The 27,855-nt window shown below is 43.3% G+C and overlaps 1 protein-coding gene across 11 annotated transcripts in view; it reads left to right on the plus strand.

The window, feature by feature from the left end:
* Positions 1-3,693: 3,693 nt before the first annotated feature.
* Positions 3,694-27,855, plus strand: part of STK39 (serine/threonine kinase 39) — a 200,211-nt gene continuing 176,049 nt past the window's right edge. For 8 of the 11 annotated variants that reach the window (XM_044417884.1, XM_044417887.1, XM_044417883.1 and 5 more), the window contains exon 1: positions 3,694-3,973. In XM_044417884.1, the coding sequence (XP_044273819.1) occupies positions 3,802-3,973 (172 nt within the window). In that variant the 5' untranslated portion in view covers positions 3,694-3,801. Of the gene's footprint in view, positions 3,974-10,810; positions 10,843-27,855 lie in introns of those variants that run through there. The other 3 variants (XM_044417888.1, XM_044417892.1, XM_044417891.1) reach the window with 2 other exon arrangements.

Consider the following 27,855-nt stretch of genomic DNA (forward strand, 5'->3'; position numbering starts at 1 on the left):
AGGAAGGTATTATGCTAATATGGCTCACAAAGATTTGCTGTGCTTAAGAACTTATGCTTGCAAACCCTTGACATCTCATTAACAATATTCCTCTGTCTTCCTTATCATTTTATGGTATACACCTGGACTGCTTTAATAGGGTGTTCCCAATGCACAGTCTATTTTATTAGTAACCAGGACTGATTAGCATTTGTCCTCATCTGTGTCTGTCTTGCTGTTGATCCAGCATGGTTTTTTTTGAAATAAAACCTACAAATATCTGTCAGTAATAAGCAATGTGAAAGTGTAAGGTCTTTTGGAACATTGCTTATATTACACTTTTAATAAGGGAATGTGCTAAAGTACAATCCAATTAAGGCAGACAATAAAAGTTGGAAGCCAGAGATTACTGAACACGCACACTCCAATTTTTAATAGTTGTTTTCTGAAATTATGAAGGTATATTTCTTATCTGGGGATAATATAAACTCAATGATGCAGAGCAAGGATTCCAAAAAACTCTCACTTGAATTGAAAAAAAAATACAAGTAGCAACCCTGTAGTAAAAAATTTATAACTCAAAACCAATGCTACTCTTTTATTATCATTGTCCCACCTTAATGTAATTCAAGAAGTGCTATAAAGATTTTATCTAACTTGTTTTAGACTATTAAACCAGTGCAGCAACAGAGTTGTGTGTGTGTATCACTCAGCAGTTGAGTCACTTAAGTGAAGAACCTGTACAACTCTAAAAGTACAGGTCTTCATGTTCAACTACCTGAAAACTGTTTTAAGCAGAATACTATTTCTTTGATGTGCAAAAATGAGAAAAAGAAAAAGGATTTGCTGGGCTGATATGAACAAGCAACTAACCATGCTGATGTCAAATGGAAAGACCACATTCATCTCACAGGAAACAGTCTGATTCTCAACACTGCACACATCTCACCCCTTCATCTTTTTTTGGCTCCAGCATGAAATGCAGTTTCCCCCAAAGTTCTTGCTTTTTTGGTAAAGCTCTTTCAAAAACAAACCACTCATGGTATACCAAATAATTTCCCTGTTGCTTTGAATAACATTAACTTTTCCAGGCAGCTTTACAGTGCAGTTATGTACATGCACTGCTGAAGATCACACTGATGTGTCCAAAAAGGATACTTGAAATGACTTGGCAAGATGCATGTTTTGAAATTCACAGGAGCTGTGCCAGAAAAAGGAACCCCCCCCCCCGCAAAAAAAAAAAAAAATCAGTTTTAGAAACCAAATTGTACTCTAGAAAATTGCCCTTTGTAACCCCAACTTCCTAAACCTGGCCCAAGAGGACTAAATGTGAATGAGCTGTACAGTTAAGCACATACTGGCCATGGGATGAGCCCCATGCATGGACAAGGGCTTTCCTTTGGAAATGACTAGTACCTAGAAAGCAGCATTGCTAGACTCTCTAAAGCTAGGACAGGGCTGCCAAATGACATAAACACACTTAGCTCCTATGTCCAGTTATAGAACAGACTGATAGATAAAAGGACAGAAAAGTACCTTGACTTCACAGATATCTTGTTCTTTATTAACACTTTTTATAAAGTTATACTTTTTCTTATGCAAACTTGAATGCACAAAAATAAGCATCTGTCACTGAATAACATCTGAAAACGAAATTCTGAGAGTGAGGCATGCAAGAAGTTCAACCTCTATTTTGGAACTGCAGATATTACCAAGCAACAGAGAGATGGTGCTCTGCATATGCTTAGAAACACTGTTTTTATACAATGACAGGGCTGTGGCATGGGACTGATGTTTCTAGGATGATCCTCAGACCATGCATAATGCCATTTATTCAGATGGGTCTACTCAAAGGTTAATGTTGATGCAATCTGGGTGTCTGCTTCATTAGATGCTAACATTCCATTCTGATGTGGGTTTTTTGTGATGCTTACAAATGACTAATATATACCGTGAACATGATCTCTGCTTCATTGTGATGGAATAGCAGACCAGTGGATAAGTTTCAATTATGGGCTACCATATTGGAGTGACAATTTCTCAGAAAATCTTTACTATAGTAAGTAGATAGTATTTACATGAATTCAGATCTGCCAGCTGATCAATGCAACAGAGCACTGAGGGTGGTGGAGGAAGAAACCTGAAATGACAATTGAAAGAATAGGCATATGCCAATGGATATGGTAACTTTCACAAAAATTAAAGGTGTGATTGGGGTATTATAGAGGAAAATGGACACAATGTGATGTGAACCACCACTTTTACAAAATCTATTTATAAAATAATGATTCACCCTAGTTAGACTAAGAAAAAACATCATTCATAGGGAGAAGGAAAAAAAGATATCCTATGCTGCCAAAAAACAAAAACAAAAAACCCAACAACCAAACAAACATGAAACCTCAACTGGAAATGAAGGACTTCACAAATGATGTGAAAAATTGCTTAAAAATTTCACATCTATACATTAGATGAAAAAGTTATACTGAGCAGAATGTATGACTTAAAAATGGTACATGAGCTGTTAACAACATTCACAGTGTGGATAAAAAAGGGTTTACACTGACACTTATGGAAATACTTTCAAAAGCTACAGCATTTGTGTGAGGCCTACATTTTCAACCTGGAACACACTAGAGTCTTGCTATCTAGCTGATTATCTTATTGATATCGAATTTAAGGAATATGGGCATAGCACCACTTGTAAACAAAAAGCATCCACACAATTACCTTCTGCTCCAGAAAGTACCTCTTAGGGTTCAATCCTATGGATGTCTAGGCAGTTTTTTTTTAAAGGCCTACAACTCCCAGCATGCCCGAGCCAGTACAACTGATGGGGGCATGCTGGGAATTGTAGGCTCCCCTATGCCTCGACATGCATAGGGTTGAGCATTGTAGCGCTGACACCTTTCACAAGTTAAGCGTCCAAAGTAGGGGCGTGTGGGAATCAAGAGCTTTAACTCTTTCCCTTTGGAGTATTTTAATTACTTCACATATATGTAGGATGCGGATCTTATGCAGCAGGTAATCAGTAAAGCAACGTAACCCACTTTCCTCATAAACATTAGCTGAAAGAAAAACCGCTTGATTATCCACACCTGAGCATGAAAGGGAGCTTCAAGAAGTGTGCATTGAAAAGACACTGGTTTAAGCTCACTGAAGCAATATTGAGCATGGGTCCTACGGTAGGCGAGGGGCTGCCCAGGTCTCCCAGTTTTTGAAGTCTTTTCATCCTTCTCTAAAATAAGAGCGACACGCAACATGCTTCCGTTCATATCTATCGCAGCCCAGTACGATGCACGCTGACTTCAATGTGCAAAGGGGCGTACTCCAAAATAAGGCTATACAGCACTTTCTTGGGAGTAAGTCCGATTAGATCACCAGGACTTCTCTTGCGAGCAGACTTGCACCAGGAGAATCGGGCTGTTTGCTGCAAGTCTTTCCCAGGCTATCCCCTCAGCTTGCTCAAGCATACTTCGCAAGCCTGGGCTCCAGACCCGTCCTGCCGGGAAGCGAGTGCGTGCGTGTCGCGCCACGAGCAAGGGCTGTCATGCCATCGATCCGCGATGTGGATTTCGCCTGGCGATTTCTGCTTCGCACGCGTGCGGCAGGCAGCATCCAGCGGCAGTTCCTGGCTCAGCCTCCGCCCCCTCGGTGCGCTCCCTCCTCCCCGCCGTGCGGCTGCTGGCTGGCTGGCAGGCAGGATGGGAGAGAGGGAGGGAGTGAATGGGCGAGCGAGCGAGCGAGCTGCAGATGAGGGTTAAAGGTGCTGCCGGCAGGCAAGTTTGAGGAAGGTCGCTGCTTGTGCGCTCCGGCAGCATCATGGCGGAGCAGAGCGACTCGCCCGTTCACGTCCAGCAGCCTCCGCAGCCGCCGCTGCTGCCATCGCCACCACAGCAGGCGCCTAGTGCACCGCCTGCGGCTCCCGCTCCGGCCCCCCAAGCCATCGGCTGGCCCATTTGCCGGGACGCCTATGAACTGCAGGAGGTGATCGGTCAGTGGCATAGAGGGAGCGGCTGCCGCCGCCGCGGGAGGGCTGCGTGACTAAGGGAAGGGGAGAGGAGGCAGGCGGGGATGCCTCGTCAGCCGGCTTTGGGGCCTACCGGCGTTTGCTGCTTCTGAAGCCCAGAGGCTCTCATTGCGGCGGATGCGCCTGGCACTGCAGTGCCCGGTGCTGCTGCTGCAAACTTGACTTCCTCCTGCTGCTTCTAGGCACTGGTGGCTGCGGTCGAGCACCCATTTCTCGTTTTCGCTGCGGCGCTCCGTCCGTGGGAGGAGGTGGCGGTGCGGGTGTGTGTCTCCTTCTAGAACGCTCGGGGCCAGCTCCTCGCCCGCCTGCCTGCGCGAAGGGGTGCGGCATTCCCCCCCCCCCCGCTCTCACTTTCTGCCGGGAGTTTTCTCCTAAGTATTGTGGTTCCTGCGATCGTGCACCACGTTGCCTTGAAGTTGCCATCGCGCTTTCCTCCACCCCACGAGTCTTTTTCGAGTATTGTAGGCGCCCAGCGCTCTCCTTCCCCACGCTTCCGTTATCACGCCCGAGTGGTGGGATGCAACTGGCCTTTCCTAATCGCCACCCTCCATTACATCTTCTCTTGAATAGCTGCGGCTCCGATCCAAACCATATATCCGTTTTAAATGCCTTTCTGCAAATGTCTGTCCCTGGACCTTAATTCCTCCCAAATCTTCTAATCACTGTCTCACCCTTTGGCTTAATTTTATATTCCTTTCCTCTTAAGCAGGTTCCCCCCCCCACCCCCCAAATTCCCTTATGTTTGAATGGCTTGGTTCTTGGTTAACATTTTCATTGCAGTCCAACCCCTCATCTCTATTTGTCAGGTTAATATAAGGATATTGGCCTAGTCCATTAGATTAATTTTATACAGAAGTGATGTGACAAAACATATTTTCTTTCATGTTTGTGGGAAGTTACTTAAAAAAACCCTGTTAGGGGAAGAGGAAGAGGTTGGTTGGATATTTGAGCATTTGTTGGTTTGCATTCTAGCTAATATATAGATAACTCAGCTAAAAACCTGCAAGTACAGCAGAAACTCTAGCCTAAATCCAGGAGTAGTGTGGCTTTGTGAGCTAGGCCATATCTAGCTAACAGCAACTCCAGTTGGGCTAATACTGCCTCTGGATCATCTTGCAGTTGTTTTAATATTGACAGTCACCAACTGCTGAATGATATAAAAGTGGGTAAGAAACAAGAGCCAGCTTTTCCTGTGCTGGTTTGACTTGTGCACATGGAAACCCTCCTTTGAGAAGGTTCAGCCATTCTTTTTTTCTGAAGCTCACAATTACTACCGAGAAGCCATGACCTTTTCTCCCTTCTTGCATTTTGTAGCAGTTTTGCTTGCTCTTTGTCATTGTTGTGCTTTATTTGCTGTTTTGCAATGACACTAGAATAGCTGATGGGTGCTGTGAAAGGTGTCTAAACTATCCTGTTTTCTGCCGTGGCAGACGTCTCCAGAAGATCTCTCACTCAGTGTGGTATTCGGCAGATGCACTTGTGGACTGGCAGCAGCTGGAGGACAAAATAACAGAACTACCTTGTAAAACTGTTTGCCTCATTTTTAAGGGCTTAAGCTGCAATCTTGTACACACATGGTCCTGGGAGCAAGTCTCACTGAGCTCATTGGGGCTTACTTCTGAGTAGATGCATGCAGATAACACTATTGTTAATTAGATGCTCACAAATAAGCATAATTGTTTTTAAGATGAATACGTCAAGAGGACATTACAGAGATTGCAAGATAATAATACCTTTGGCATCAACAGTTCACAGTCTGGTATACCAGCTTCTAAATTGTGTGCAACTTAACCTCAAGCTGGAATTTATTAGAAAAAAGGGGAAATTGTTTCTTCATGAGGGCACAAGAGAAGTCCTTTCTGCCTTGATTTAGGTATTACAGTGGCCATGCAGAAATTTGTTGCAGAGTAATTACGTTGCAACCATTTATTGTATTGAAGACCATGCTTTACAAAGAGGCATTTCTGGAACAGGAAGTTAGGCTGCCTTTGGAAATATAAAAGTCTGCAATTAACTGGTTACTAGCACTGACTGGAATTTACAGCACTAACTGGAGGCTGTATGGTAGGCGTTAACAAGCCATTTATATTTACACTAGCATAACTGGAAGCCACTGAGACTAGTTATTACAATGGATCAGCAAGCTGTTTTCTTACATCGAAGTCCTAAGCATGTTTGCTTGGAAGTAAGTTCCATTTGGTTCAGTGGAACTTGTTCTCTGCTAAGTTTGAGTGGGATTATAGCCTGAATTTCTCACTTATAATGATCCTTCCAAAACTCTTAATATATCCCAAGTTCAATCCAGAAAAAGCAAAGTGATACATCCCTGAGTCACAGTGATCTAAATGAATTGTGGAGTGTTTTCATTTAAATCAAGATGACTGAAATTATATCCAGGCTGATTTAAATCCAAGTTTCTAATTTAGATTTACTGAACAAGCGAGGATATTAACTGGTTGCTATAACAATTGAAATGTATCCATTCATAACTGAAGAGAATCTTTGTACAAACCTGGAGTGTAATCTAAACCTAATTGTCCTGTATGCCATATACCTTTTTTGCACTACAGAATTTATATCCTTAAGCTAGGGAGCCATTGTGAAATTAAGTATTTCTGTTTGTGCTGTCTTTATACACAGAAGGATTTGTGCAAGATCATTTACTTGAGAAATCCTCTGCATCTATACTCAGAAGTAAACACTGTTAAGTTCGATGGGGCCTTCTTTCATATACTATATCATCTCAAATTATATCAGTGGACCCTGATGGCTCTGTGCTACCTCCAGTATCAGAGCAGTACATCTCTGTACACCATTTGGTGGGGAACATGGGTGGGAGGATGCTGTTACACTCATGTCCTGCTTGGGGATTTCCTGTGGAGAGCCGATTGGTCACTGCATGAACAGAATGATGGATTAGATGGCCCCTTTGTCTGATCCAGCGTGGCTTCTTCTCATATTCTAACTATGCAAAGAATTGCAGCCATACCACAAATTAGCACACTTCGTTTACAGGGAATAATTTCCATTGAACACACACACACACACACACACACACACATAGGATTGCATGGTTAAATGCTCAGAGATTTCCATACGCAGAATCTGGTAAAGGAACAGGGAAATCAACTGACCTTGCTGTTTGGTTGACTGTCTATTCATCTTCACAGTAATAAATTTTAATAGCATTTAACCACAACATTCAGATACTTTTGCCTCTGACTTGTTCTGTCACAGAGGGATCAGACATAAACTGTTTGACAGAAGGTCATGGATTTAGTTTTGGAGAGATCAGGTACAGTCCTATTCCATTTATCTCTCTCTCTCTCTCTCTCTCTCTCTCTCTCTCTCTCTCACTCACTCACTCACTCACTCACTCTCTGTAAGATATTTGATACCTGGAACTTCTAAAAACCTTTTCTGAATTTCTTAGTCTTTCACTTAATCCATCCCTGTATGTGTGATACCTTGCTTTACCTACAAGGAAGAAAAAGGCCTGGACTAGTCACATTAAAAGCTGGCTTCATCTGACATTAGCTAATATTTTTCAGCATTCAGAGAAGGATAAGCTAAGTAGTGTAATCCCAAACCTGTGAAAATAGCTAAACTGCTGCTGGTCTTTGCTCAGGACTTTCTGTAATTATAATGCTTTTTAATGCTCCATGTATTACATCATACCATGCTGATGTTAGGATAGGCACTGGAGGTAAAAGCATTGATTGAAACAGTTAATCAGTGCATTGACAGCCCAGCACATATGTGGAATTTTTAATCTGAAATGATGTCTTGCAAATGGTACTAATGGCATTGTTATAAATGGTCATGTTCAGGTTGAAACTTTATTCCAGAGGAATGTTGCTTTGACTTAGCTTTGCAGATGAGTGTAAAGCACTGATCAGGCCACAAGACAGTTTATTAGTATATATAAGATAGTTGGCCAATAAATTTGGCAAATCATTTGTTCTAGTAGGCCAAAGTGTTTGCCTAGTGTAATAATCATGACTCCTCTCACAAGCACATTGGAAAGGCAAAGTTTCCAGAAGCATAGTTTTTAATTTCTACAGGTCTAATCTGGATGGCACTTAGCATACTAGGAGCTTTTTTGGCCATAAGTAATGACTTTATGCCTTGGGTGATGGCATTGTATTAATGTAGGGCTTGGGCCCAGTTCTCCTATAATACCTTCAAAGGTTGTTGAATTGGATGCTGCTTCAGAAGGGGAGGAGGAACTGGCATTCATGGCTGGATTGCCAAACCAGTGGACCCCGAGATCAGCCAAGGAGTTGCTGAGAATCAGGCAGTTTAAAATTCTGTGAAAAAGTCTAATGAGCTAACTGGTATAGAAGGGGCAGACCCAACATTGTTAGTCCAATCTTATGATGTCTGGTTAAGAGGGTGAGCCAGTGGAGAAGTGTTGGATGCTTCAGGTAATTGACCCATAAGCAGCTTGATTCATCTTGAAGGTGGAGCCAACATTTTTTGGTTTGGAAGGGATCATTAATGTTCATTTCCCTAATAGCCAATAATCTGATTTTGCTTTTTTCTGCAGTGCTCTTCATTTGAATTTCAGAGCCAGCCTAGCTGGTCATATTAAAGGCTTTTAGTTAGAAAGCTTTGGTCCTGATCAGCTTGAAAGGAGAGGGAGAAGACCAGACTGCCACATTAAACTTCCTGTAATGGAGGGTGGGACTGGGTCTCCCACAGGGCCACACACCATTCGGATTGGCCAGATGTAAATACCTTGCACAGACATTACCAGGTTACAGATGAGTTCCATTCCTGAGATGTCTTTAAGTTGAATTTGTATGTAAGTCAGATCATGTCCATATGGGTCATAAGCATGAGTAAGCAAAATGCTTGTCTTAGTATTCACACACACACACACACACACACACACACACACACACACACACACATATATATATATATATATATATAACCTTTCTATGCATAGAAGGCACTTATGAAGCACTTACATATACAGTTGACCCTCCACATTCACAGGAGTTGGAGGCGTAGCCCCCTCCGTGAAAGTGGAAAACATGAATCTCTGTAGTCCCACCCCCAAGCCTTAACCCTTAATATTGTTGTCCATGCATGTACTGGACTGCTACTTCCTCTCTGTCAGATCTCTGTCTGATTCAGCAGGTCTTCTTTTCTTCATTGATTACATTCTTATGTTCTTATTCCCCACCCTCCCTTTCACTCCCCAGCATCTCCCCTTTGCAGCAAGGAAATGTCAGAGAACTTTCCCCCTCTAGATGGGCAGGCAGGAAGGCATCCTTTGGAGGCCTCCCTCTCTCTGCTTTTGCTTCCCTTCTCTCTATGGTGATGCTTTGGAGGTCTCTCTCTCCCCTTTTGCTGCCTCTGTCTCTATGGTGATGACAATTTGCTGCAGTAGGCCATGGAAAATAGTTTGTGTTTGTCACTGTTTGAACTTTTAAATTAACAGAAATTGTGGCAGTTTGTTCGTAAGTATGGATACTTGTAACTTGGACGTTTGTAACCTGGGGACTGCCTGTACTGAAAATAGGAATGCTGACTCTCAGGCCCAAGAGCCAGATCTAGCCCTCTGGGGCTCCCTGGATGGCCACACCGCTTTCACCCTACCACCAATTATGTGGCATTTTGGGCTTTTGCACAATTCCCTCTCCTCCTTCCAGAAGGCTGAAATGACTCTCCAAAGGCTTTAGTACTGACTAAGATCCTCGATGCTGGTATTTCAGGTATGCCAGCCCTGCCCCTTTAGGTCCTGCCCAGGTCTGGCACAGGCTCCCCAAGAATGAAAATGATTTCTGCCTTCAGGCGAAAAGAGCTTTGACACTCTGGACATGAAAAAGAGTGTACAGTGTGCACATGCCGTAGTGGTGAGACCTCACCTAATCTGGGCCATCACTGTGCCTCAGGCAAGTTTGCTGATTGCCTGCAGACCTGCTGCTTCTCACTTCAAGAGCTTGAACACCTGCACTAGTGTATATCCGGGAGAAGAGAGATAGGAAGCAGAAGAAAAGGAGTGTGGCAACTCCCTGGGCCTTAGATCCCAGACACACCTGAGTACTTTTGAAAGCTGCCAAGCATAACTCAAAGAATTGGATAATTTTCTATTTGTCTATAGAATCAATAGCTATATTATCCATATTTTCCATGTGCAGAGGGCTTGAGACTTAACTTAGTTTAAGAGCACTGTAGAGCAGAAGGGGTACCGGGATTCCTGTTGGTTCATCTTCTTTGCTTTTCAAAATCCCGGTGAAGAAATGCAGCATCTTTGGAAGTCCGACCTCCACTCCACACGAGCATCCTAATTTTCCCTGGTCACCAGCACTATACTCTGTTAAACTGCACTGTTGCATCGAAGGGTAGAAATTGAGCAGCGGGGCTCATAAGACTTCATCTCAGAAACTAGATGAAGAATATCTGTTAGCTTTGGTTGTCTTTTCTAGGAGTTTCCTACATAGCAGTAACTCCTTGGCTGTCATCCTCTATAGTTACTTGAAGAGTTAGTGATTTCTCTGGTGGATTAATGTGCAGTCTCTTAGGGAGTTGTTAATACAGTTGGCAGACTGGTGGGTTACTTGGCGTTTAAATCGGCGGCAACAGCAATCTTCTATTTTAGGCTCTGGTTAAACACACAGGAGTGACTTTGGAGTGATGAGGGGAGCTCTGCAGTCTTAGGCACATGCATTCAAGATGGGACTCGGTGACTTCTTCACTGCTGTGTTATGATCTCAACATGTTTGACAACTGTCATTAAGCTTCCTGTTCTGCAAGAAACATCTGTTTAGTTTTCACACAGATGTTCATCTGTATTTATTTGAGTTGTTCTGCTCATACAGGTAAAGTTAAGCAAATGTGTATAAAAATACCATTTTTATAAGGGTGCAGTTCAAGTTCCTGATAATATTCAACCTGTTTGCAGATATAAAACATTGCTGTAAGAAATGCCATTTTATTTTCACAGGTATTTTCAGACTGCAATCTTCAGATGGAATTGTATTGTTCAGGTGGTAAGGCTGAAGCATGAGAACAAAGCAAAACAGCATTCTGTGCTCATTTAAAAGCAGCCCAAGAGGGTTTTCTTAGCTTGGTGCTGTTCATACTTTTGCGGACAAGAGTATGTTTCCCAGTTTTCCCTCAGAGGAGGTTTCTGCTCAGTGATGAAATCACATAAAGATGTCTGCACTTCTGTTTTCAGGATATAGCTATTGCTTTGAAATCAATAGAGGCATCCTGGGAAGAGGAAGAAGGACAGGATCAGTATGGATAATGATCTCAGGAACAGACTCTTGAGAAAGTCTGTGCCTTTTTCCTTGAAAAGAAAAGAAGAGGGTTTTTTCTCCTCTATTTTAGCATTTTCTGGGAATAATTCAGAACTTAAACTGAAGGAACTGTGTGAAAGTATGGCCTGAGAACTGCAGAGTGCTATATAATTTAACTATTTATATCTTGTGATGGTTGGCATTACTGTTACACCCAGCATTATAGTGCCTAAAGTTATAAGGGTCTTAATATAACAATCTGGGTTGGTGAATGCGTCCGGTCAGCTTAACCACCTTAACCACGCATCTAGTTTTGCAGGGCATTCAGTGCTCCCTTAGCCCGGTGCTCTTCTCCTTGCCACTTAGGTCAGGGCTGTGAGTAGGTGAAGCTGCCATAGCACCTCCATCCTTATGCTTGCAGCTATAGAAAACCGTACCTTTGACTCGAAGTTGCATGGCCATGACTGTGGTTGTGAGAAGCTGGTCAGATACAGGGATACAGTAGTTGCCCACTCAACTGTTCAATCGAGAAATCACTCTTGATTGCAAGTAAGTACATGGTGATGCCATGTGTTCCAATGCTGCCTTTATGGCAATCTTGGCTGTGATGAAAAACATGCACATGTGGTATTGTTGCTTGCGTTAGAAGGCAAATGGCCAGAAATATCCTTGCGACTGAATACTTACGTCTTAAATCTGCCACAGCTTTTCTTTCACCCTCTGGCATTTCATAATGTTAGTATTTCATAATATTTGAACTGTTGATTCCCTCCCTCCATTTGGAATCTTCCATTAACTTTAATGTGAAATTTAATTGAAGCTGTATTGTATAACTATTTGTTCTAGTTTTAAGATTTGAGTGAATGTCTTTTATAGCTTTCAGATGCTGGTCCTCTGTACTTGTCAAATGAAAATATTATACAATTAGATTGCCAGACTGCGATGTGGAAAATTCAGAATAGAATTGCTTTGCCTGTCCTTCAGTCCATGCTTTACTGTAATAGTGCATCTTTTCATATTGCCCAACTCCTGCACCTTCTGGAGCTAGGCTTGTTTCCTGTCTGTGTCAGTCCCTTAAAAAAGTTTGGATTAGCTATACAAAAAAGAAACAGCTTTTAGTGCTACACGAGTCAGTTGTACTGCTTGAATCTTGGTGTAAGCAAGAGCCGTTGTATTTAAGCTAGAACCCTTTTCCAGGATTGCTGGATTCACTTGGGAGAATATTTACAACTGGTGTGCATACGGCACACGGGTGTAAAATGGAGGACGCATAATCTAATGAATTTGTAGATTCAGCTAAAGTAGGCAGCAACTTGTGTATACATGCAGCTGCTGTATATAGCTTGTGCAAGGAGCAATTAACACCTTTACACTCTTGTTTTAAAAGGCCTAGACTTTTAAAAAATATTCTTGTGAGTATGAATTTAGACAATGTTAGATTTGCAAAGACTGAGTAATGCATCTGGATTCTTCTTCTTGACAGCTGGATCTGTAACCAGCTGCTGTATCTTTACCAGTTACATTGTCCAAGGAAGCTACAGCCATATGGAACTGGCTTTAGAGAGACCTGTGATTGTTCAGTTATATGCTGGAGGAAAAAGATCAGCTGTAGCTTCCCTGTGCTCTTGACCTCCTGTCAAATCATAGAATAGTAGAGTTGTAAGGGGCTACGAAGGTCCAACCCCCTGCTGTTGCAGGACACCATTTTACACCATCCCACTCAGATGTCTGTCCAGTTTCGCCTTGAATGTCTCTAGTGTGGGCTAACTCTTTTGTTTATTAATAAGAAAAGAATATGAACAAGAATAAGAAAAAAAGTATGATACCTAGCATTGATAGAGTGTTTCTGAGCAGGAACTGGAAGATGTGGCCCTCCAAATGTTGTTGAACTCCAGCACCCATCAGTTGTATTAAGTATAGCAAATGAAGAGCAATAATAGAAATTGCAGTCCAGCAAAACCTGGTGAGTTGCATGTTTCCCCTGCCTGCTTTTCCACATGAGCCTTTTTGGAATACACTTTGTCTTAGTAATCCTTGCACCAACCCTGCCAGGACTATCATCCCATTCTGGTAGGTGGCGTGGATGGGGGCTGAGGCTGACCTGCCAAAGACCATCTAGTGGGGTAAGATTGGAATGAAGGGTCTTTTGGCCCCACAGCTTTGTTGATGCTGCACAGTGGCTAGCAATCTGAAAGGGCATATGTGCAACCACCATTTTGACTGTGCAGGCCCTGGAAGTTGTGGTGTGTGAACACAGTGGTGACTGTGGTTATGCTAGGGTTAGATTACAAGCTTCACACAACCCACACATACAAGGTTCCCCTGACATGCAAGGGGCTTGCCTATGCAAGTTGGTGCCTATTGGCACTGTTGCAGATTGTGGATGAAATAATCCATGATGAGCTGTGCCGTGTCATCCAGAGTTGGCCCATGGATGGCTTCATTGAGACGTTACCAGCCGGTCAGCCAGTTGGTTATGGCCAGCTTTCGTGCTGATGCTCAGTAAACGCCTGCAGCACAGGATTCTTGGTATGTACGGTTGGATGGATGAGCCATTGATCACCTGTATCAGCCTTCCTCAATTTGGTACGCTCCAGGTATATTAGGCTGCTGTTCACCGTGATCATTGACCACACTGGCTGGGGATGATAGAAGTTGTAGTCCAACACATCTGGGTATCTGGTTGAAAAAGGCTGGCCTACATATTTCCTCCTGAATGAGTAGAGTCCTTTAGTCAAATACTGTGAACAACCACTGCTGGCAGAGTGGTTGAATAGTTGTTTTCCTGTTCTGGGTAACACCAAAATAATCTTCTTCTTGTTTGGAATATTTGGGCAAAGGTGAAGAAATACTTAACTTACTTTCCTTGTTTACAGAAGTACTTTTCAGAGATTTCTAGGGTGTTCTGGAAAGAACCTGAGTGAAGATTTTAATAATCATGAAATAGGTGGTAGATTAATTGTTATGGTCCCTGTGGGGTTAATATTTCCACTTTAGTCTCTGGGTATGTGACCTGCCTTGACTAGTTAGAGTGCACTGCATGCTGAATTAACATTGGTTTTATTCCTGTTATGTGATTAATAACATCTTGTAAATTATCTCATTAGACTAATTACATCTCAATACACTGTGGACAGATGCTGCTTTGTGCACTTTCTGATAAGATCCAAAATCTAGACGCTTTCCAGAGAAGTTGGAAGGGAAGTTTTCTAGGAAATGATGGACTGGCCTCCATCTTGGTGTGCGGAGTAGAGACATACTCATCTTTCTACCTAAGAGGAGGCACAAAGTGGTAGTTGTGATTGTGCTAGCACTAAGTGGTGCAGGGGTCCTTGAACTTTTTTGACGGGGCCAGTTGAGAGGCCACTGCTACATGCACGGGCTGGTGAGGTGGGGGTGCCTGGAGCACGGGCTGGTGAGGTGTGCCGTCGGGCCTGCATGAGGCGCCATCGGGCATGTGCGGCAGTGGCTCGCTCGCTCGGAGTCCATCTCCAATCGAGTGATCCACCACCTCCTCCCCGCACGCGTATGGGAGGCAGGCGGTGGCGGCTTGCTCGCTCGGAGACCGTCTCCGATCAAGCGAGCCACCACCTCCCTGCCCGCACAGCAAGTGCACGTGCAGGCGGTGAACAGCGGTGCAGGCCGGATGGATGGCCGTGGCAGGCCGGATCTGTCCCAGGGGCCGTAGTTTGAGGACCCATGCAGTAGTGCCGCCTCTGCATGTGCTGAAGAGGGTATACCTATTGGAATAACAGAAGCAATCTTTAATGGGATATTGTCCTCAGGTGACAGATGTTGGATGCCATTACGGGCCACAGAGGGGAAGGCACTGTCTCTTATGAACAACTGTACAAGACTTACAGAAATGAATGGAAATAGTCCTGGAACTTTACCTACAGTTTCCTCATATCCGTGGGCCTTGTTCAGAAGCACACCAAAGTAGAGGGTGCCCCATGCCAGTTAGCTGGAGGAGTGTGCTGCTTGATTTTTCCATCCAAGTCTTCCCTGTGCTGGAGCAGCTTTGCTTGAGGAGGATGTAGTGCTAGTTCTGTCCTAGCCATCTGGCATCGATTGTAGGCCCCCCAGGCAGGAATCGTATATCTTCTGTACTCTCTACCAGAGGTCCTCAAACTTTTTGAGTAGGAGACCAGTTGAAAGGCTGTGGTGACGGTTGCAGGCCGGTGAGGTGGGGGTGCCTGGGGGTGCGGGCCGGTGAGGTGCCGTTGGGCACGCGTGAGGCTACATCGGGCATGTGCACAGTGGCTCACTCGGAGATCTCCCAGTGAGTCCAAAACTATCTCCGAGCAAGCATGCCACCACCTTCCCGCCCGTGCAGCAAGCGTGCGGGCGGGCGGTGAACAGGAGCGTGCCGGATGGATGCCCATGGCGGGCCGGATCCATCCTGCGGGCCATAGTTTGAGGACCCATACTCTATACTGTGTCTCAGATGATCCTTAGAATAAATGATGGTGCTGCTACTACAGGCAGCAAAACCTGCATGAAATACACAGACTTCTACACCCATAGCAGGTCATAAAAACTGTGGTTCTACAGGGAGGGAAGGGAGTCCCAGCCCACTAGCTATGGCATCATAAAGGTGCAGGAATGAAAGTGAAGAGTCACTAAGTTACCTTGTAAAACCTCTTGACAGTTTGAGCCTCTGAGCACTTATTCAAAGGTTTGCCTGGAAATGCAGCCTAAATCATGTATGGTGGCACTCTTCAGCAACAGTTTTAAAATGTTGAATTGCTTTTAATATGATTCTCCTTGTTTGGACATCAAGATAACCCACCATGGGTGTACTCACAGTGGTTGTTGATGTTTGTGAACTACCTCAGGTGAGCCTGACAGATGATCGGACTCACTCTGTGTAGTTTGGTCCTCTCTCCTCCTCCTCTTGGGTGGCTTTCCAGGTGACATCTTGGGAGGTACGAGTCTTTTCTATATGGCAGCTGTACTAACAGTCTGTTTTTGCCTAGCCGTGCCTGTCCCTTTCCATATCCCTTTAAAAATGGGGTAGGGTAACTTTTACACGTTCCCAAGTCCCTTAGCAGTCAGAAAAAAGGGCAGGGGACTCTCACCCATGGAGAACAGGAGGGAACACCAGGAGAGAAGGATCCTGACGGGAAGAGGTTGCCATTTGAGAAAATTGCCCCAGTACAGCAAAAGGGCCCTCTCATGTTTGCTTTCATGAGCTGGCTTGCCTTCTGTGATCAGGTGGGCATGAGGCCCACTTGGGGCTGTGCAGTGTGCAGGGGCTGCCTTCTACAAAGGGGGCAACTGACAAGTCCCTTCCTTCTTGTTGAGGCACAGCATGCCTGCTCAGCAAGGAGGAGCGGGTCTCTGCCATCCTTGCTTGGGGTTGTAGAAAAGTGAGAACCTCTGGAAGAGCAAGCAAAAATGTCCAGAAGCAACATTTTCCTTTTGCGTGTCATCCATGTTCAGAGGAAACAACAGGCCATCAGGGGTTACTGCAACCCTAGAACAGCCCAGGGGCCATGTAGGCTGACTTGTCTGAAAAAAAAAAAAAAAAAAAAAGCCATCATGGGTTAGCACAACATGACATCCTAGCTATCAGCAAACAAGGCTGGGTTCTTGTATTGTCTGAAACGGGTTCTCACTGTGACCTTTTCAGGTTTCGTGTGTGTGTGTGTGTGTGTGTGTGTGTGTGCCCTTTCATTCTGGCTTAAAGTTGTCTCTTACTAAGAAGCCATGAGAACAGAATGGTTACTTTCTGTGTTGTACCAGAAAAACTTCAGTACTGGTTCTATCTCTCTTATGTTTTGTAATACTCCAGTTTCAATGGAATATTTTCTAGATCTCTGAAAGAGCACCGTTTTAATGCTTCTTGTGGTTTATGTTTATGTTTGTCTTGATATCTTAAAATGTAATATTAAGAAAACCCAGGCTACACAATGCGGTAGGATGTAGGCTGAAATTCTATACACATTTACCTGCAAGTAAGATAGAACTAAATGGTACTTATTTCTGTGTAGTCATATACAGAGTTGCCTGGGAGTTTGCAATCTCAAGCCCACTTATTTGGATTGCACTAAAAAAGTCAGTCTTAAGTTACTGGTTTTAGTAACCTGAAACATGCCACTTTGTAAGCTTGCACTGATCCTATACTCTGTTGTGGTGTGGCAGGAAAGAATAGCATCCAGCACTGGTCTCACGTGTTTGCATGTCCAGTAGTGTTGGTACATGTTCAAGAGCCTTGGTAATTTCTTGCCGCTGTGATTGGAGAGTGACTGGGAGTCTGAAACTCCTCACTGCGGGAAATTAGTGCCATAGAGTGTTTATAATGAAAGAACGGGGAAGGGTGAGCAACTTAGGGGCCTCCAGATGTTGTTGGAAAATAACTCCCATGATGCCTCACTATTGGCTGTGTTGGCTAAGGGTGATGGGAGGTTTGGGCCTCAGGCCTGCCTGGGAAGATCTGTCCTGGAATCCTGCCCACCTCCATGAAAGCTTCTTAGGTTATGACTGGGTCAGTGGGAAGGAGCTAGAATGCGACAATGCATAATCTGGCCCTCTGTCTTGGCACTGGAAAAATGATCCCAGGCTGAGCCCTGCTTGTGCCACATCCACTACAGAAAGGAGTGTGATCGGGCTTCCAGCTCTCCGGTTTCATTTCCTGTGCCATGATTATGCCATGCTTTTTGTTGCTTTTCACATGACCTTGCTGATGTTGTTTCCCTTAGAAACTTACTCCTTCACTGTGGGTGATTCCAGGCAAAGCTTTATACTGCTATCATCCTGCCTCTTTCACAGCATTTTATGGGAAGTTGATATGTCATTATCTTCCACTCCTGTGTTTTTCCACCGTCTTTTTCATTAGCACAGAGTATTTGTTCAAGAGAAAAGACTGAACACCTGCAGAACACTTTCAGTTGACAGCGCTAGGGCCCCTCTGTCTGGAAGCACCCCATATATGTGAAGAGGAGGAACAGTTTCTTCATTTAAATGATTTATTAAACATGTCAGGTTTTTAAAAACCATATTTGTTCAGCTGTTTCTGTCCCTCGAATTCTGTTCTATGGACTACGTTGTGCTCAGAAATTTAAGAGGCCTTGGATTACGGTAGATTCTGATGCAGACTCTTTGGGGGATAAATGAATAAGTGCATTCTCCCCTCCTCTTATGTACGTTCCTCCTCTTGTGATTGAGACAAAAGCATTAATTAGGCCAGAGGCTTTTTGGTTTGGAATTTGGGCTTTTTTCCCCTGGTTATCCACTGAGGTGAAAAAGAGGAAGGGGTAAAACTTCTCACTTCCAGAATGTAGTCCCTTGCTGCCTTGATATTGTGCATTTTAGGTTTGGTAAGTGACGGCAATGAAAAAAGGGCAGGAGGCTGCTCCTGGCAGTCAGCCTGGAAGGCTAATTAACTCGAGGAGGGGCTAGTATTTTTCCAGTACCTCTCTCAGGGGAGTGGGGGAAAAGCTACATTTAGTATATTTTTTTAAATAAAAGAAACATTATTTAAAGATTATTTTTCCAGTGAAGTTCCTCCTCTTCGTAGCAAACAAGCTTTACTGCAGTAAGTGAGGCATGGATGTCGAATGTCTTTAAGAAGGTGAATAGTAAACTCAAATATGTATTCGATCTTTATTTAAATTTCATATCTGTTAAATATATCTGTTTAAAAGGCACTGTGCCAATTTTGCACTCTGTACCAACTACTTGTATGTGCCTCGTTTACTGGAGGATATCATTCAAACTGTGCCAATTCAGCTGCATATCCGATTTTTCAGTCTTCGCTTATTGTAGGGCTGCAGCTAGCAATTTATGCTTGACCACTGGGGAATCTTGGTGTTGAGAGCAAAGGTGGGATGGCTGAAACCATGCAAATTTGAAAGCGCTTCCATAGGGATAGTGCGTTGCACAGAAAAACAGCTAAGAATCTTTGGAGACTTACCACACAAGCTTTTATGGAGGAGAAGCCCATTTCATTGGATGCCTGGCACTGGAGGACCACAGTTTAGTCTGGCCTACAGAAGGCTCTTCATACTGCATTTTCTGGTCATGGATAAAGAAGAGGCGAGGGTTGGATACTACCTGTGCGTTTTACATTGTCTACCTCCCAAAAGATTATTGATGCAGAGTTGGGAGCAGGGATATAAGGCTTCTGCAGCAGTTTGGCAGTGTGAACATTGCAGTCAGATACGGAAAAGGCAATGCCTCTGTACATTATTCCATTATTCCAAAATGCTGTATATAGCATACAGTAAAACAATTTAAAATACTACATAGCTGAAGTAATTATAATAACAGCCTTAATGTACAATGTCTTTAAATAAATCTTATGAAAGGCTTACTTAATATGTAACATAACAGTGCATCTTATACAGAATGCATAGAAACACACAAGTCTTCAGCATACAGATAGATATATGAACCCTAATAGCAAGCCAGCATATATTGAATTAAGTTCAGAAGAGACTAAGTTTTTATTAGTATTAATTTGTGTCTTGTCCTAGTTGAAATGGACTGTGATTTTAAAATCATAGGGAGGAAGCCATCCATGCTTCCAATAACTCCTAATAAATATTGGAAAGCCCTGCTGTTCAGACAATTGTGACAGGTTTAAGTAGAACAGGCAGGTAAGTTTAAGTAGGGCAGACCATCCCTGTGGAAATTGTTCCAAATCTGCATGGTTTCAGCCATCGTTACAACTCTAGTTGTCAGCACAGCTCCTATTGCAGATCTAGTGTTTCTTTTCCCTCACCTCTCCATATGTCAAATGAAACTACAAACTTTCATGTTTGTATATTTAATGTGTCCTTAATTACTAAGAAACATAGAATGCCTGTTTGCTACCTTAAAACTGTTGTAGAAAGAGAAAAACTCTACCCATTATCTAGTTCATGCTCCTTTAACTCAGATTACCTACCCACAACACATCCTTGGCTGTTTATTATATTTACTGACTGAATTTTTTCTTTTCAAGCAACTTAACTACATTCTGCATTCTATCAAGGTGGTTAAATTGTGTGTCTCCCCCTTTCCCCCATGCAAACTTTTCTTCAGAATATCGTTAGGGGCTGAGTGAGTGTCATTGAGCCAGGGATAGATACTATTCTATTTATTTCCTGTGGTATTAAAAAGGTGTGACTATTTTTGACATTGACATGTTGGGCCAAACCAAACATGATGGGGTGACCACACTTGCTCATTTCACAAAGTGGATAATCTGGTTTATTTTATCTTTTAAAGCAATAAAAAGTTGTGTGTTGGTACACAGAGTGGAATGCCCTCCCCACCCCACTCCAGGTGCTGCTGTTGTACTTCATTCTGTTACTTGAAACACGTCCATCCCCAGCCTTGATCCAGGCCAAGGCGTAGGAGCGCACGGATATCTAAATCAGACATAGGCAACAGAAAGCCCACGGGCTGTGTGCATATCCACAACTCCCCAGTGCCCTTGAAATTCAGGGGTACCCTACACCACCCCCCCCAGCAAAATATTGACCAGAACTGCTACAGAGTTCCAAAAAGGGGCAGAATCAGCCAGTTTGCAAGCTCTGTAGAAACCCAGATGCCATTTTATTTTTGTTATATCATTTCTCCCTTGTTTTCAGCATCTGTCATGCATGACATGTTTGTGTGGCCTGCAGGGGGAATGTCTGAATGTCAGAAATGGTGCACGTCTCTTGTTCAAGTTATTAGCAGCCTATACTTCTGCCAATTTTGTGCACCTCAAATGCTGCAAATTACAATATGGAAAATCAGCAATCTGCATAAGAGCATCAATAACAGCAAAACCTGAAGGAGCGCTTACGTCCATATATGCCCGCCCGCCTGCCCCTTGATATCTGCGGGAGAGGCCCTTCTCCGGGAACCCTCCGTGAAGGAAATTAGGAGGGTGAGTACTCGGAGAAGGGCTTTCTCAGCGGTGGCGCCCAATCTATGGAATGCGCTCCCCAGAGAGGTCCGTCTGGCACCGTCGTTATTTGTTTTTTGGCGCCAGGCGAAGACCTTTTTATTCAAATGTTATTTTAATTGTTAATATTATTTATTCATTTTATTCTTTGGCCAGGGCAACTTAATTTATATTGTTAATTTATATTATTCTATTGAAGTTTATTTATGGTTGTGAGCTGCCCCGAGGCTTCGGCGAATGGGGCGGCATAGAAGTCTCCTAAATAAAAAATAAAATAAAATAACCTTTCTGATTTGTTTTTAGTTTTTAAGTGCCAGCAGCTGAAATCCATTTTATAACTAATGTGTAAAATTCAGAGGCTGAGGTGAATAAAAAAAACTTTACTGTGCCTTGGGGAAGGTATTCCTTAGTTTGGGGGCTGTCACTGAGAAGGCTTTCCGTACATTTTGTGACTCACCTACCTGTGATGGTGCTGATGATGTCGTCTATACTGCCCTACAGCTGTGCAGCTTACAACAATACATAAATACATGCAACAGGCAACAGTAAAATAGCATAAAAGTTACTATATCAGAATCAAAGCAAATGTTAAGAGCTACAATAGCTTACATACATTAAATCATAAGACCTCTTTGAGCATAAGCCTCAATATAATAGTAAACTAATTAAATGCCCTGTGGTCGACAACAATATTAACCTGGCACCCAAAATGTATTAAAATTGGTGTTGGGTGGGCCTCAGTTTGGAACTTGTTCCATAACTGGGAGGCCACCATTGAAAAGGTCCTTCACCTTGTTGCTATCAACAGAGCCTTGCAGTAGAGGTGACAATTGGAAGCTGGTCCCACATCCTGATTGTCGTGTCCAGGAAGCTGGGAGAGGTTCTCCATTAGCTATTGTGGTCCCAAGACGTGTAGGACTTTATAGCTTAAACCAGGTTACAATTGATGATATATGTTTGAACTGCCTGGCCCCTGTTATTAATCTGGCTGTTGCATTTTGCACAACTAGTTTCTGAATAGTCTTCAAGGGCAGCCCCATGTAAATGCATTTCAGTAATCTAGTTTACCAGAGCACAGATTACTGAAACCAGGCTAGCCAGATAGGGGAGTGACTGGGCCACTGGCTGAAGCTGGTAAAAAGCACTCTGTGCTGCTGAGGCTACTTGGGCCCTAAGTGACAAAGATCACTCAAGGACTACCCCCAAGGTACAAACCTACTCTTTCAAGGGAGTTTTTCAAGACCCCATCAAGAACAGGTTTCCTTTTATCTGGTCAGAAGAACAATCCCAACGAACAACATCTCAGTCCTGCCTAGATGGAACGTCTATTTGTTAGCTCTCATCCAGACCATTGTTGCTCTCAGGAGCTGGACTCCCCTTAGACATTTCAAACAACACTCAGTCTCTTTGCAAAATAGCTCTATTCCAATTTGCAGCTAACAGACTATAGCTACAAGAAGATGAGTGTGCATGAACCCAAATTAGAAACTACTTCCAACCCTCCCCTCCCCGTTTCATTAATCCTGGACCTCCACTCCCTAGGTGTGGCCCTCCAGAGAAGGACTAGCCTGCCAGATCTATGCAGGCCCTCTAATTGGGTAGCCCTAGCTCCATGTCATGTCATGGGTTTGGGAACTGAACTGGGCTCATCTTCTTTCTCTCCCTTGTCCCCACCCTTCACTCCAAACCCTGTCGGGTCCCATGGTCTGCCTGAGCACCTGGAGATGGTGGCCTTGAGATAACCTCCACCAGCACCACCAGCACAAGCTCGATTTCCACAAGCCTCATTTCCCAGCTGTCACAGTAGTTAGCCTAGCCCACGTTTCCCTTTCCTGCCTCACCCTTCAGTCAACACTGTATCTCCCTGTCCCATCACTACTCTAATGGACCCTCCCCATCAGGACTCCCCACTTGGGCCCTCCCCTGCACATTTACAGGGTTTGTAAAAGAGAAGGCCTCTCTTTTCCAATAAGCAGAACTTGGCAGTGATGGTAGAGGAGAATTTTGTTAGTTATTCAAATCTTTTTAGCCTCTGAAGGTAGGCATAGTCAGGATCAGGCCTCCATCAAATATTGCAATGGACAGGCAAATTCAACAGGGAGCAGATGTGGCCCTTGAACTAACTCAGTCCTAAACCATTTATGTTTTAAAGCTAAAAAAATAGTACTTCCCATTGAACTGGGAAATAAACTGCTAGCTCCTTGGATGCATCAGACATTTGTGAAATGTGATTGGTTCAGTGAAATTCAGACAATAATCTGACCATCTTATTTTTAGCCACTTTATTTCTGAAGGGAACCATTTGCAAAGTGTCTTGGAGGTTGCTGAAATATGAATAATGGTAGAAAGATCAGCTGTTTCAGGAAGGATCTCTACTGGAACAGTTTTCACATGCCTTTGATATAAAAATAGGACTGTCTTAGGTTGTATACCCAAACAGTGCAACAAATGTAGCTGTTTCCATCGTATCTATTTTGACACCCACCCCTCAAAACAGGTGAAACCCTTCTGAGAATTAGCTGGCATTTTAATTTTCTTACCATCCAGGAATGCATTGTTTTTAAAAGTTAAAGCAAATCTTATGACCATGTCTTGTAGAAGTCATTTAAACTAAACTGTGAAATTTAGCTTATTGGGAAGGTAAAGCTATTGGCAAACGTTATTGTCATATTAGGACAGGATTAGAGCTCTAGCATCTTCACTGATTCAACAGAGCACTGAGAGCTTTCCACTTCCGGACTGGAAGTGGCACTGAGCCTCGCTGGTGGCTGGGCAGGGTTGGATACTGCCCCAGATCTGCACCCACCAGTGAAACAAGCAAGGACATGCCTCTTCTCTCCCAGCTCACCTGAGCTGGTAGCTTTGGATGAAATGGTAGATCTGCTGTCACACTCTCCCACAACTCCACTGTGTGTTGCACTGAAAAGCAGTGTCCAAAGCAGGAAGCTGCAAATATAAATACCTGTCAAACAAGCACTGCTATAAACTTGCATCTGTTTGACAATGCTCAGAAACTTCATATATCCCAGAGACCAGATCAACGCTGTAAGGGGAGAAATTAATCTTCTTTGCTTGTAGGGAAGGTACAGGAATGGGGCACAGCTGCATTGGTAAGATAATGTGCAAGGGTGTTTATTACCTTCAGCACTGCTTTGAGCATGGGCTTGACTGAATCCAGAATAAGCTAGATATGTTCCAGTGACTGATTGGGTCTAAAGTTTCATCCCATTGAAATAAGTGAGACAGGTTAATCATAGCTTTAAAAAATCCCATGAATTTCAGTGGGCCTAAAGCATACTTAACATGGATCCAGTCCATTGTAATTTGTTTTACATTTGAAGTTTAAAATAATTAACACATTCTATATTTCTTGGATTCCATTCGTTTTAATGTAGTGTGGGCAACTCATGGCCTTCCAAGTGTTTTAGGTTATGGTTACAGCTCCCGTCAGGCTCAGTTAACATAGACAATGGTGAAGGATGCTGGGAGTCATAGGCCCAACCATCTCTGGGGTCACAAGTTGCTCATCTCTAATTTCGCAGCTAACTTGCCTGTCTGTCTGTCTGCACACACACTCATATACCCCTATATGAGTATATATATCTGCCAACTCAAAATAACATTCTCAGCGTCTGAACAAGTAGACTCAAGACCACAAAAGTTTTATTCATTTATTTATTTATTCAATTTATGACTCACCCTTCAGCTGAAGCTCTCAGGGCAACATACATAATAGAAGCAAAAACAGTACTACCAGTGATCCAAACCAATGATACTGCTTATGTCACAATATGTTTGCTAGTCTTTAACATGCCACAAGTCTTTGTTCTGGATGTATAGGAGTTGACAAAAGAGTGAAAGGAGGCAGGGTGCAGACATGGCAGGGAATAGGCTGTGAAACTATTGGGTGTGAAGGGAGGGGAAGAAAAGGGCCAAGTCAAAGAGGTAAGACCAAAACCAGATGGAGTTGACACCTGATGACTTACTTGGCTATATCCCAGTTTTATGATCATACTTCACACCCATTCATGCCATTTTGGCATGTGTTTTGTATGACTCTATCTCCTGCTATCACATAAATCAGAAAAATGAACAACTATGAAAAAATATATGAGTGTGTGTTTTGGGGGAAACACTAAGTTTTTTTGAATGACATGGACATAGTAAGTAATGATTGGAGAACTGAAAAGAGCAGATAATTTATTAGGCTATACGATGAATATTAATTTTGGTATTTATAACCTGATTTTTGGGTAAGCCCTTCCAAGGTGCAAGTCACCTCTTCCAAGGTGACTTACAAGATATTAAAAGATTAAATAGTCATCATTGCATATTGTGGTCCATAAAGCTATGATCCCATAATATTATAAAAGTATGGTGATAGCAGCAATTAAACAAAATCAGCTAAATAAAACAGTATAAAAAGGTTTCCCCTTGACATTACGTCCTTCATGCCTGACTCTAGGGGGTGGTGCTCATCTCAGTTTCCTAGCCGAGGGAGCCAGTGTTTGTCCGCAGACAGTCTCCGTGGCCATGTGGCCGGCATGACGAAACACCGAAGTGCACAGAATGCTGTTACCTGCCCACCGAAGTGGTGCCCTTTCATCTACTTGCATTTGCATGCTTTCGAACTGCAAGGCTGGCAGGAGCTGGGACGGAACAACAGGAACTCACCCCGTATAGCTATATGCAAAAAGCAGGAAATAACATTAAAACAACGTTAAAATTTCCAAAGCAGTTTAAAACCAAGTCCATTTAAAAGTTGTCAATATAGGGGCTGTATTATCAATATAGGAGAAAGTGTTCCATTAGCTTGGGGACCTCTGCTGAAAAGACACTCTCTTTATACTTGCCAATCATTCCTTCCTGACAGCAGATCTGAGATGAGACCTGGGCCTCCAAATGCATCCTGAGGCAAGGGCCAGCTCAATCTTTCAGAGAATTTGACCCCAACCCGATAAAAAGGAAGTTGAGCTGTTATTGTTAGTCGTGAAGTCGTGTCCGACCCATCGCGACCCCATGGACAAGACTCCTCCAGGCCTTCCTGTCCTCTACCATCCCCCAGAGTCCACCTAAGCTCACACCAACGGCTTCTAGCCACCTCATTCTCTGCCGTCCCCTTCTTCTTTTGCCATCTATTGTTCCCAGCATTAGGCTCTTCTCCAGGGAGTCCTTCCTTCTCATTAGGTGGCCAAAGTATTTGAGTTTCATCTTCAGTATCTGGCCTTCTAAAGAGCAGTCAGGGTTGATCTCCTCTAGGACTGACTCACAGGAGTCTCCTCCAGCACCACAATTCAAAGGCCTCAATCCTTTTGCGCTCAGCCTTCCTTATGGTCCAGCTTTCACAGCCATACATTGCAACTGGGAAAACCATAGCCTTGACTATATGCACTCTTGTTGGCAGGGTGATGTCTCTGCTTTTTAGTATGCTGTCTAGATTTGCCATAGCTTTCCTCCCCAGGAGCAAGTGTCTTTTAATTTCTCAACTGCAGTCCCCGTCTGCGGTGATCTTGGAGCCCAGGAAAATAAAATATGTAACCACCTCCATTTCTTTCCCATCTATTTGCCAGGAAGTGAGAGGACCGGAAGGCCATTTTCTTAATGTTGAGTTTCAGGCCAACTTTTGCGCTCTCCTCCTTCACCCACATCAAGGTGAAAGAAATTAGGAGGGTAGGTACTCGGAGGAGGGCTTTCTCTGCGGTGGTGCCCAATCTATGGAATGTGCTCCCCAGAGAGGTCCGCCTGGCGCCGTCGTTATTTCTTTTTTGGCGCCAGGTGAAGAACTTTTTATTTAAACGTCATTTTAATTGTTAACAATATTTACTTATTTATCTGGCCAGGGCGACTTCTTTTCTTTTCTTTTATAACTTTTCTTTTATATCATTTATATTTTTTATTTATTTTATATTATTAATTTTAATTTTATATTGTTTGTATTGTATTGTATTTTATTGTGTTGTAAGCCGCCCCGAGGCTTCGGCAAGGGGCAGCATATAAATGTTATAAAAATAATAATAATAATAATAATAATAGTTCCTCTTCACTTTCTGCCATGAGAGTGGTATCATCTGCATATCTGAGGTTGTTGATATTTCTCCCAGCAATCTTAATTCCAACTGGTGATTCATCTAGCTCCACCTTTTTCATGATGTGCTCTGCATATAAGTTAAATAGGCAGGGTGACAGTATACAGCCTTGCCGAACTCCTTTCTCAATTTTGAACCAATCAGTGGTTCCATGTCCACTTCTCACTATTGCTTCTTGACCCACATATAGGTTTCTCAAGAGACAAATAAGATGGTCTGGTACTCCCATCTTTTTAAGAACTTGCCACAGTTGGTTGTGATTCACACAATCAAAGGCTTTAGCATAGTCAGTGAAGCAGAAGATGTTTTTCTGGAACTCCCTAGCTTTCTCCATGATCCAGTGTATGTTGGCAATTTGATCTCTAGTTCCTCTCCCTCTTCGAAATCCTGCCTGTACTTCTGGTAGTTCTCGGTCCACATACTGCTGGAGCCTAGCTTGTAGGAGTTTGAGCATAACTTTGCTATCATGTGAAATGAGTACAATGATGCGGTAGTTTGAACATTCTTTGGCATTGCCCTTCTTTGGGATCGGAATGTAAACTGACCTTTTCCAATCCTGTGGCCACTGTTGAGTTTTCCAAATTTGCTGGCATATTGAGTGTAGCACTTTTACTGCATCCT

Source organism: Varanus komodoensis, unplaced genomic scaffold (genome assembly GCF_004798865.1).
Source record: "Varanus komodoensis strain SLA01 unplaced genomic scaffold, ASM479886v1 scaffold9, whole genome shotgun sequence".
Classification (NCBI taxonomy): Eukaryota; Metazoa; Chordata; class Lepidosauria; order Squamata; family Varanidae; genus Varanus; species Varanus komodoensis.